At 32.4% G+C, this 12,894-nt stretch overlaps 1 protein-coding gene and 1 pseudogene across 1 annotated transcript; one reads left to right on the top strand and one right to left on the bottom strand.

Moving 5' to 3' along the window:
• Nucleotides 1-2,618: 2,618 nt before the first annotated feature.
• LOC107948428 (phosphate transporter PHO1 homolog 8-like) lies at nt 2,619-6,832 on the top strand (annotated as a pseudogene).
• Nucleotides 6,833-10,577: 3,745 nt separating this feature from the next.
• On the bottom strand, nt 10,578-12,338 carry LOC107948429 (E3 ubiquitin-protein ligase PUB24). Its single transcript, XM_016882971.2, has one exon. The coding sequence runs from the start codon at nt 12,101-12,103 to the stop codon at nt 10,880-10,882; it is 1,224 nt and encodes a 407-aa protein (XP_016738460.1). The 5' UTR covers nt 12,104-12,338; the 3' UTR covers nt 10,578-10,879.
• Nucleotides 12,339-12,894: the final 556 nt, after the last annotated feature.

The raw sequence follows: 12,894 nt of genomic DNA on the forward strand, positions 1-12,894 counted from the left end.
TTCATTCAACCATGAAGATGCATCTTTTATAGACTCAAAATGAAAGCCCTCATTCAAGGATTAATGTAAAGAGTGAAATCTATTCTAGACCAACACACTTGGCCAATTGTCAAAGACACACGGCTGACAGTGTGATCAATATCTCTGACTTCAAGGGATCTTTGAGCTAATTAAGTGGCATTGAAAGAAAAGGGAAAGGAAAGAGAGTAAGTATAAAGTTTAGTAAGTTGCATATAAATAAATATACAACCACAATTTCACCATTAGTCATCATGCTCATAGCTCAAAGGTAAGCATAAACTTGACTTACTCATTACCGTCTACTCAAGTCACATTTTCTAATTTGAGCTCATTACTCATGCATACCAAATAGGTACTTGTACCACTCACAACATTATTATACTTTCCTTCACTACAGGAAAATAGGGCTTTAGCAGCGTTTTATCAAAAAACGCCGCAAAAATTGTAAAACACAGAGCAATAGCGGCGTTTTTGGTAAAACGCCGCTAAAAACCGAGCATTACGGCGGTTTTGGTAAAACGCCGCTAAAAACCAGAGTATTAGCGGCGCTTTTGGTAAAACGCCGCTAAAAGTCATATAACTCCTAAAATCCTAAACCCCCAAAAAAATCATAAACACTAATTTATAACCCTTAAAATAGTAAACCCCTAAACCCTAACAAACCCTAAACACTAAATTATAACCCCTAAAACCCTAAACACCGGAATAGGTGCATTTTTAATGGCGCTAGGTTATAAACGCTGCTAGTGTTAAATTATTTTGTTCAAAACTTCGTCGTTTAGCTGTCTTGTTTTTTACCCATACCTGATACACTTAACATTTTTCCCGTTTTTCCCCAGTTCTATTTCCCCCTTCTTCCTCATCCTAAATCCCTAAAGTATTATCACCCATTCCCAAATTCGACATCCTAAATCCCTAACGAATTTAATAAGAATAAAAAAGTAATTTTAACAATTAAACTTAAATTCAGAAATTTGAAACATAGAGGAATTAAATTCTTAAGAATAGAAATATAATGACTAAATTTTAATTTTACGAAAAGTACAAATACTTATCTCATATTTTAGCTTTTACAGATTGAGTGGTTTAGTATTCAATTTGTTAAAGTATGTTAAGAGAATTACTTTTTCTTTTTAAGATTTAACACTCCTATGCGAAAAAATATTATTTAACTCGTATATTTGTTAAAAGTTTATATAAAAATTAATTTAAAAGTTTATATAAAATTAATTGTTATTTTGGTTATAATCATAAAGTTAATTGTGTTTCGAATTTTTATTTTATATATATATAAATACATTCTTATAACTTAATTTATATGTGAGAGGGTAAATTAATAATTTCACAACTGAATTAATATACATGTTTAACCCATAACACCAACTTAATAAAAAATAACTATAATTATAAATTTTTCTTTCCATTTATATGATTCAACTAAAAATATTTTTAATATTTAATTTATATAGACAAACAATTATTGCACTCAAATTGATATAAATTATAAAATTACAATTAATTTAATTTAAAACTCGATTCGAAAGATATTTTGAATTCGTAAAGTAAAATAATCATACTAGAATATGGCACACTCATTGAATTTTTATGTAACAAAATTAATAAAATTTGATGTAATAACCAGTATGCCATTTATATAAAAATCTAAACAACTAATGCGGACAATACTTAAAAGAATAATGCTTGTATTAATAAAATTTCTGTAATATTTAATTATTTTAGTACATATGCATAATTTCCATGATTAACTTTATATCACATAATGTTATTAATGATAAAAAGATCTTTTTTAATTTTATCAAAATAATATTTTTATATGAAAATAATAAATATGATTTTGTAAAATTATATAAACTAATTTTGTTATTATATATGTAATGTGCAACAGTAATTTATTAATAAAATTTTATTTTAATTTGAATAGGTTTAATTGATTTTAACAATAATTTTAAGGAGTTAGTAGTGCTAGCATATAAACGCCGCAATAGAGTGGAATTAACGGCCTTTTTTTTATAAACGCCACAACTGTCTTTTTTTTTTTAATCAAAACTCCCTCGTCTTAGTTTCATCCAATTTATTCCAAGTGCTCTCGATAGATGTTCTTTTCCCCTTAACAAAATTTCCCCCATTCCATCTCTTCTCTTTTAATCCCTAAATTTTCATCCCCAAGTTCCCAAACCATTTGCCACCGAAGACGCCGACCGGACCACCTGGTGCATCGCCCTCGACTAACCGCTCTGCTGCGTCGCCGTCACCATCGGTCTCTACTCCTAAAAAATAACTTTTGCTTACCCGCTCGTTGCTCCCTGTTCTTCTCATCTATGTTGCTCGCCCTAAATCTCCCAAATAAAATTTAGCTACTCTTTTTCTCTCGTTACTCTTTTTCTCTCTTTACTCTTTTTCTCTCGATCCTTCGTTTCTTTTCACTGTCTAGATATATCCGCCTCTCTCATCTTCGTAAGTACTCTCACTTTGAATACCCCCATTTTCTTATTGATTTTGCAGATCGGTTCTCTAATCCTTTTTTCAGGTGTAGCGTTGTTTATACGTTTGGTTGTTGTTGAAGAAGTGCTACTACCATGGCTACAAAGAAGAGTGTTGGAGACTTAAAGGAAGCTGATTTGAAGGGAAAGAAAGTATTTGATGGGTCATGGTTCTCAAGTCATCCTCTCTAGTCATTTGGTACCTTCCGTTTATTCCTTTTCTTTAGATTTGATTTCTTTAATAAAAATTTTCTTTTGATCCCATATTTGGCTTCAAACAAGGGACCGAGCTTGGTTATCGAGAAGTTTTGCTCCTGAGTTTCGGTCTTGCAGCTTTAGCACCGGCCAGTGTCATCTCAAATCTTGATATGGAAATGGACCCTAAAACAGGAGATTACAAAGCACTAACTAAACTGCTTCCCCTAATATTGGTCACAGTAAGACTTACTGAACTAAACTGATGTACATTCCTTGATCAATCTTCTTATTTTAAACCTTTCTTGAAACTCAGCATGTTCCTTTTTTTTTTGTCTCTGCAGCTTGCACTTGTTATATTAATCTTCCCATTCAACATCCTATACCATTCAAGTCACTTTTTTTTTCTCACAACTCTATTCCACGGTATTTGTGCTCCTCTTTACAAGATAAATTACTGAAGGAAAAATGACTAAAGCTCAAAGAAATGGCTGGAATTTAAGAACCAAACAAATATACATATTCATGGGTGCATATCTCTTTGTTGCAGGTCAAATTCCAAGATTTCTTCTTTGCAGATCAGTTAACTAGTTAGGTAAAAGAGTGTGGTCTGATCTAAGCATGAATCTTCTACAATTACAACTTACCATCTTTAGATGGAAAAAGGGTTATAGGAAATGTAGTGATGACTGTTTTATTGTAGGTGCAAGCCTTGAGAAGCCTGCAATTCTATATTTGCTATTATGGTTGGGGAGACTATAAACATAGACAGAACACTTGCAAAATGAACGATGCTTTCAACACTTTCTACTTAGTTATTGCAGTAGTTCCATATTGGTCCCGTTTACTTCAGGTATTTCTTCCAACTTAGATGAAATTATTAAGCTTCTTATCAGCCTTGGAGACTTAAAAACTTAAGTTCCTTGTGTAATATCAGTGCCTCAGACGCCTACATGAATAGAAAGATCCAATGCAAGCATATAATGGATTGAAGTACTTTTTGACAATTATTGTTGTTTGCACAAGGACTGCTTATAGCCTGAATGCAGGAAATGGGTGGAGAATTGTAGCTTAGATCTGTTCAACCATATCAGCTATCTATGGTATGTATTGGGACCTTGTTGTCGACTGGGGGCTTTTTCAACGCCGCTCTAAAAACCGTTGGTTGAGAGATAAATTGCCTATTCCTTACAAAGGTGTATATTTTGGGGCCATGGTAAGAAGAAAAACATGTGCTAGTTCTAATTGATAATGAGACTTTGCAGCATTGAGTGAGTAATTAAATTGGTGGATGCAGGCATTGAATATATTGCTGAGATTTGCATGGATGCAAACAGTGTTGAATTTTAAGGTGTCTTTACACAGAGAAACATTAGCTGCTATTGTTGCCAGTCTAGAGATCATTCGTCGTGGCATCTGGAATTTCTTCAGGTTAACCTTTAGATCAGCCTTGTGTTTATTCAATTAGAACCATTTATGTTTTCAGACCAATATAAAGATTCTGTATAAGAATTTGAAGCCTTTGAACATTGTGATAGCCATTTCCTATTGAAAATGAGCAGGTTGGAGAATGAACATTTGAACAATGTTGGCAAGTTCCGTGCATTTAAATCAGTACCATTGCCTTTCAACTTTGAAGATGACGAAGATAGGGATGTTTAGGCTGCTGCAAAAAATAAGAAATATTGGAAGCAGAAAGCAAAGATGGAAAAAAATTGTAAGAGAAACAACTAGCAATGTAATTGTTTCGGTGTAGATTTTTTAAATTGCTAGTTTGGATTAGTTCATTAGATTGCTTCATTCTTTTTATATAACGTATGCTAAGAGTGTTGTTGAATCCTAATTGTCTTTATTTGTGTATAATTTTGTTGAATCAAACAGTTATTGATTGCTTAGAAAAACAAAGTGCTTGAATGGAAGTTTTTAGAATATTTTAAAATTCAGATTTAAATTTTTTTTAAATTTGCTGACTTAACATTTTAAAATACTCATTTATTTGCAGATGTTTCTATTGAAAAATTACAGAAATTTAAAATAAACTTAAAAAATACACTTGTTAATGCACTGATTTTTCACAGTTTTCTTCTTCTATTTCAGGTATTTTAAGCTTCTCTTTTACACTTGATATGGATGTTGGGGAGTTCATTGTTCCTGTTCCATACGTAAAGCAAGTAAAGGTTTGTCTTACTCTTTCATAATCTACTTGCATAATGTAATTTATATCTTTTAGTTTGCCTGTCCTGATATCTTGATTTAACTTGTGTACTTTATAGCATTGGATATTGATATTTTATTTGAAAGGGCCTAAAATTAACTAATTCGAAAAGTATTGGTCAAATTAAAATATAAGAACTAAATGCATAACTTTAAAAAATACTCATGATCTTCATTGAGGAGATAAACATTAAAAGGTCTCTAAGGATTCCTTTTGATTCTGTTAATTATTCATGATCTTCTATCTTTATTCATTTTCTTAAACAAAAACTATTAATTTAAGCATTAAAGAGTGATTGAAATGCAAACTATGCTTGTTGTCCCTAGTTGCATCGGCAAACCATAGGTGCCTTAATTGAGTATGCTATCAACAGTAGTTTATATCCCTAATGGCAGAGTCTTTCCAAATCAAGTAATTTGGATTAGAACTGAGAATGCAAAGTATGCATGAATTCTGTCCATTGGTTCAACTCCCATTAAAATAAATGGATGCCGATATTCCAACTCCGCTGCTTTCCCATCTTAAAGCCAAGCAGAGTAAAAGCTTGGACCACTAGCATTGTGATGTCAAGAAGCAGTTGTAATACTTTAGTTAAATGGAGTTGCCTCGCAAAGGTTGGATCAAATTAAATATGAATGATTAATTATTATTCATGTTTGAGTGCTAATTACTTACAATATAGATTTAAATTTAAATATTAAGTATTGAACACATTACTTTCTTTTTTAATATAATTATAAATGTTTTTATCGATTTTATGAGTTTTATTCAAATCGAAGATTATATCAAATAATAACTGATCCGAAATTCATTACTTGCCAAGTAACATAGTGGATTTAGAATACTTTTCTACTACTATTTTTGGAATAGTAAGCCAAAAAGTTTAACGCGAACACGAAAAGACTCGAAATTAAATCTAGAAATCTCCATCTTGTATGTGCTTCAGAGAATTGGTAAAGGTAGATAGAAACTTCAAATCAACAGAAAGATATCGGGTTAATTCTATTATTAGTTCCTATACTTTGCGAAAGTTATGCATTTAGTTCTTATATTTTAATTTGACCAATACTTTTTGAATTAGTTAATTTTAGGCCTTGTACTATTTTAAATTTTAAAATTTTAGTTCTTTTCTTCTTATCGCCTGCGTAGTTTGACTTTGCTACTTGTTTTTAGCTTTGCTGCGATTTATCATCTTTTTTTTTCTTTTTTAAATTCTTGTATTTGCTCTAGTTTTGCTGCGTGATTCTTTGTCTATTTTGTGTTTTTTTGTTGTTAGTGTTGTGTTATAATTTGTTCCAAAGTTAGATTTCAAATTTTTAGATTTATAATTAGGGCTTATTGGATTTACTGGTATTTTTAGTCAAATCTAACTGTTCATCAGACCCTGATATTACCTTTTGTTCTTGTAATTTTAGATATTAGAACTAAAGAATAATTTCTATATATATAACGTTAAACAACAGTAGGAGGTAAAATATAGTTTGGGGTAGAATTGAGCAAAGGCTTCAGAACTGTGATTTTGAGTTGAGTGTCACAGCTGTGAACTAATTTTCTCATCAAATACCATAATCTCATGGACATTTATATGCATTTATATGCAGGAATTGGAGAGAAGAAGAGAAGATCATGAAGAATTGCTCTTGGCAGAAAGGGTATGAGAGAATATGGGTGATTAAGTCAAATGGAGAAAGGGACATCATTTCCTTGTTGTGTGCAAGTGTTTTCTCCCTGAGACATGCAAGGAACCTGACATCAAGAATGGTTCAACTTAAAGATGCTTCCTTATACTCATTCTCATCCTGTTTATATTTTCCAATGCTTTCTTCAAGTAGGATACTAAGAATTTCCTGTACTATTCTTTCTGATTGCTTATAAAATAGTTTGCTCATTAGAACCTTCATTTTCTCGTCTTTTATTTATTTGTATAAATCATTTTTCTTTGTTTAGTGACACAACGAATCTTTAAACATAATTTCTGTTGAGTTATATATAAATGATTTTTAAAAAATTGTGTATAGTTTAAAGTTCAAATTTTAAAAATAAAACATAATATAATATTTATCATATAAAATAAATATTATTTAATTAAAATATATTTTTTAAAGTTTATATTTTTTAGCGGCGTTGTAAAAAAAGCGTCGCTAAAGGTAATGGTCTTTATAGGCGTTTTTAGGAAAAGCGACGCTAAAGGTTATGGTCTTTAGCGATGTTTTCGAGAAAAGTGCCGCTAAAGGTCATGGTCTTTAGTGGCGTTTTTTTAAATAAACAACGCAAAATTTTGCGGCGTTTGCTATAGCGGCGTTTTTTGCGACGCTTGTGAAAACGCCGCTAAAGGCTAAAAAAAACGTTGCTAAAAGTTTGTTCTCCTGTAGTGCTTATTAATCACTTTCGTAACCTTTAAAGTTGAACCTTTTGGAATACTACCTGATATTCTATAAGCCTCAAACATGGGATAAGTTCCTAATGCCATGTCCCAGACATGGTCTTACACTGGTTGGCATCATCGAGGCCGATGCCATGTCCCAGACATGGTCTTATACTAGCTCTCGTATATATGTGCTGATGCAAGTCTCAGACATGTCTTACGCTAGCACAACTCTTAGCCGATGCATGTCCCAGACACGTCTTACACTGGCTATCATCATTGAGGCCAATGCATGTCCCAAACATGTCTTACACTGGCACTCATCTCTACACCAATGCCATGTCCCAGACGTGGTTTTACACAGGCACTCGTAATGTGGCCGATGCATGTCCCAGGCACATCTTACACTGGCACACAAGTAATCTGAATGTTGCGGCATGAATATCCGGTTTGTTTCCTAGGGTCCCAACTAGATCTTTCTACTATCTCAATCATTAATATGTATTCTCAGTTCACAATCTAGCAATTCATACTATATCAATTCAATGACAATTTGAATACATACATTAACAATGTAGTTGTATTATTTACATACAACTTACCTTGGTTTACAAAATGTACTCGACTAGTCGGTTTAGTCGATTTGCTTGGCTTTCCCCCGGTCTAGGTTCAGATTCGGTAAATCTTGATCTATAATAGCAAAAATTCATATTTTTGGTAAAATGACTATTTTGCCCTTAGACTTTGGCAATTTGACCATTTTACCCTTATGTACGAAATTCGATTTTTATCTAATTTCCTCTTATCTTAGGCCTAGCTGTCCTCTTTTTACAATTATAGCAACCCCAAATTCTCACTATTCCATACACTTACCACCTCTCTTGCAACTTATGCAAAATAGTCCATTTAGATGTTTTCATGCTAACACATTTCACAAAAATTGTTTAGAACTCTTCTAAGATCCATTTTCTTCCATAAAATTTCAGAAAACAACATAAAATCTCTCATGGTAAATCCCTAGACTTATCACCGTTTTTCAAAATAGTCCTCTCATTTGAAAGCCCATGATACAAGCATGCCAAAAATGTAAAAATCATCAAGAAAATCGTCAAGATCACTTACATTATAAGAGGAATAAGTTGCTGCAAATTTTCAGCTTTCAAACCTCCATATTTGCTGATATTTTTTGGTGAAGAGAAGGGATGGAGAAGAAAGAAATTGAGAGCTAAGCTCATAGGTATTATTTTATCACAAGATTATGTCATCAAGTCACCTAACATTGACCGTTTGACTAAATTTGCTTCCTATGGCCGGCCACCTTGTTTCTAGGGGTCTAATTGCTCTTTAAAAGCCCCTAATTTTAGTTCTAGGTATTTAACACATTTGGGTACTAAAATGCAACTTTTGCCTTTTATGTGATTTAGTCTTTTTTCGCAATCGAGCTCACAAACATTAAAATTAACTCCCCAAAATTTTCATGCACTAATATAATCATACTATAACCTCATAATAATAATAAAAATAATTTCTCAACTTCGGATTTGTGGTCCCGAGACCACTGTTCCGACTAGGCCCTAATTCGGGTTGTTACAGATCGGAAGAATAAATTTATGATTTTGAGCTATTTTGAAGCCTGAAAATGAAAATAGACCATTTGATCACAGTAAACATGTTGAGTTATAAAATATTAAACATATTTTCTTGAAATTTTACTAGGGATAAAATCATTAAAATTTACTATGGTAAAATTGGAATGAGAAAATTATTTTATTAGAAAATTAATGTTTATTTTGGAAAATAGAAAAATATGTATTGTGTTGGATTAAATTATAAATTATTGGGTTAAAAGTCTAGACAGTAATATAATTGGGCCTAATATAATGAGAAGCTCAAATCTCCATCGTAATACATATAAGGGGAAACACGCCGTATGAGCTCCTCTCCCTCTCCTAGTTGGACTAGGAAGTTGTTTTTTCTATTTGAAATAGACTTTTACAATTCAACAAGGGTTCTACTTTCTCTTTCTATAAATAGATGGCACCGATCATTGGACCCGATGTGAGAGAGGCCCAAAACCCCTCATGGACATGAAAGGGGCGACAACCTTAGCAGGAATACTAGGGTGTGTCGTCCTCCCTAGTCCTATTCTAGGTAGGATGTTGTTTTTCTATTTGAAATAAACCACTACAACCCAACAAGGGTTCTATCTTCTCTTCCTATAAATAGATGGCACCAGTAAAGCTATTAACACAACTTTGAGAGATTGTTATTCTGTCAAGAAATAGATAGAATTTATTCTTGACTATTACATATATTTTTCGGAATAACAATTCTACCAATTTCTATTAAAAAAAGAGAATTTTCATTTTCACCCCAAAAGAAGAGAAAACTTTTTCTAGTTATGCATTCCAATTGAGTTGGTTCAAGCCCACACTCAAAACAGTTCGTGATACAAGAATAGTGGAGAAGATCGTGTGGATGAAAGTTAGGAACAATGAACATCCGTTAAGCCGAAAACATAGGTACAAATTCAATTAAGGTTTATTGTAATAAATATCACAAATCAGATTGTTTTCAAAATTTTAATTTTCTACTGTGTAAGAAAATCATTTTCAAACCAAGATTTTTCTAACACGTGGTTCTACCACTGAAGGAGACATGTTCTTGTTCCCTTGATATTTAACTTGTTTGGATCGAAAGGTAATAGTTTGTTGCAAGGATTTATCATATTGCCAAAAAGAGAGATAGTTAGGAACTTTGCCCATATGTTCCATCTCATGTTAGAACAACATTTTAAACATTTAATTGGGACAGTCAAAGGTTGCGAGATTGTTGGTATTGTATAAAATGTTTTTTTATGCAACAAATGGGTAAGTGTTTCGTGGTAATGAAAACTAGATTCATGTGAAGACTCTTAATTCATTCGAATGACTTACGTAAGGGAAGAGAAAATTTATGTTTTTTAAGTTTATCCTTAATTTGATCGAAGTATTTGACATTGTTAGAAAACAGGCTGATAAAGAAATTTATTGGATAATTATTGAAAATAATTTAAATAAAAAATTCAAAATTCAAAAATATCATTTAAGAGAGTTTTTGAATAAGTCTATAAATAGGTAGCATTAATTGTTGATATGCAAAATACAAATTTTTTTAAATGTCAATTTCGATAGCAATTTTGTGCTTTAAACACTCTTTATAAATTTTATTAGAGAGAATTTTCATACTTGTATGTGAAAATATGTTGGATGAGTAATTATAATAATTAAATTCATTATCAAGCTACAGAATAAAATAGGTTTAAATCAATAGATAATACAGAAAAATTGTTAGATAAATAATTAACTAAGCAAAACTCAACAAAGTAAAATTAGTCATGTGAACTGCGTCTGGGTTAATAAATATTGCTTTTTTCTCTTGTTACTTTGCACTATTCTTTACTTTGTCGATAAGCAAGATGTTAACTTACTGTTCCATTCTCTCTTCCGACTAAACTTAAGACAACGAGTTGGGAGTTCATCAAACTGAGGTGTTTCAACATGTAAAAGTGTATATATATATTAAAAATAAATACACATTCAATTAATATACCTTGTGAAATGTTTTGTCGATGCAAGGGAACTTGCGCCACTCATCAGTGTGTGATCTAAGGATTCCCATTGCTTTTGATTTCAAGTATGGTGCAGTACTGTCAACTTGTAGCAGCATGCAAAGCTTTGTTACGGTTCCAACTTCCACCATTTCTTCAAGACCCGGATTTGTGGCTACGAATTTGCTTATCAACGAAAGGATGAACACGGCTCGGTCATCAGCCGTCGGGGACACCTTCATAATCCTCTTTGTCACAACGGCGAGACCGCCTTTATGGCTAAGGAACTCAGCTTTCCCATCTGCACAACAACATAGGTGGAAAAGTATTCCCAGAATAAGCTCGGTGGTTCTCTTCTCCTGTATTCCCAATTCAAGCTCGATAAGCGCGGAAACGGCACCTGATTCAACCATCATTAACCGATTTCTTCCCCAAGGACAAGCAATTAATAGCGCATGCAAAGCTGCGTTCATTCCCTGCTGAGAGACGGTGGTGGTTTGTTTCAAAACTCCGGTGATCATCTCAAAGAAGGGCGGTTCTAATCTTTCAAGAAAACCGGAGCTTGCTGCTTGTATCATCGTTTTCAATGCTAAAACGGCGTGGGATTTTACCATAACTTGGGGTTTGAATTCACATCCCAATACCCAAATCAGGGATTTGATTATTTGATCATTATATTCTTGAAGAAAAATCTTTTCTTCTGCCAATGGAATTCGAATGAAAACAAGTACCCTTAGGGCTTCTGCAAGGCCCTGATTAGAGATTTCCTCGAAACAATTTACGATGAACGATAACAGAGCTTTAGGCACCCCTGTTTCCACCATGAACTTCCGGTTTCTTTCATTTTTGGCCGCCAAGAAATCCAGCTTTTGCAGGGCTTTGATATTGGAACCAGGTTGTTGAAGCTGTTTGATGAGTTTAAAGAAATGAGATTTATCAAGGGAAGGTTTAGGGGTTGGAATCCGATCAACGCCAAGCGACGCGTTCTCGGTGCACCAGGATTGGATTAAACGGCGGAGCGTATGGTTAGGCGTTAAATCAGATTCTGGAGGCAAAGGCTGCTGGGTGACTGGACAGCTTGTATTTTTGTATGTAAGTAGCCATTGCTCAATGCTCTCTCGATCATACGTGATGCCGGTTGTGGCTGTCACCGGGTCTTTCATAATTTGCAGAGATATAGGGCAGAGGAAATACTTGGGAACTTCAATGCCATCCATGAAAATATATGAAAAGAAAAATCAAAATGGAAAGAGCAGTGTTAATCCAGGAGAAATAAAGAAGCTGAAAATTGTAGGTTTGTTTTGAAGAACAAGTGGAAGAGGAGGTTTTGAGGAGTAAAAGAAAGCGGCTTAATTTATTGACTAAAATCGAAAGGAATTTTGAAATAATTGGATTTGGTCGTCGATTACTCCATCAATTGGATTCTTATGCATTAATTCGAGAGAGCTGATTGGTCAACCAAGAAAAGTTTAATATGACGGCAGTTTATGGTTTTTAGTATGTTATATGATGCATAATTGTATAATAATGAAAATTTGTTTTTGTGTACGTTTCATAATTTTCATTATCACATCAAGTATATACATTAATAATTAACATTAAACACCGTAAGATAATTCAATTGGTTTATTTTTAGGCTGAATTCATAATTTAATCTTATATTTATTCTATTATATTAATTTGATATCTAAAATATTATTTCGTTATGATTAGTTCAAACGGTTAATATATAATAAAAAAATTGTTAACTAATTAAATAATGTCACATGACATTTTAATAAAAATATATAAATTTTATTTTATTAATTATATATTTTAAAATTTTATAAAAATAGAAATAAATATATAAAATATCCAAAATATATATAAATTAAATTTAAAAGTTACAAACTATATAATATATAAAATACTTACAAAAATTAACCAAAAAATTAGAAAAATTATGGGTTTCTTCTCCATCTTGGTATTCAAATCTATGCATATGAACCTAAATTGCTATTTTTTTCTA

This window comes from Gossypium hirsutum, chromosome A04 (genome assembly GCF_007990345.1).
Source record: "Gossypium hirsutum isolate 1008001.06 chromosome A04, Gossypium_hirsutum_v2.1, whole genome shotgun sequence".
NCBI classification, from domain to species: Eukaryota; Viridiplantae; Streptophyta; class Magnoliopsida; order Malvales; family Malvaceae; genus Gossypium; species Gossypium hirsutum.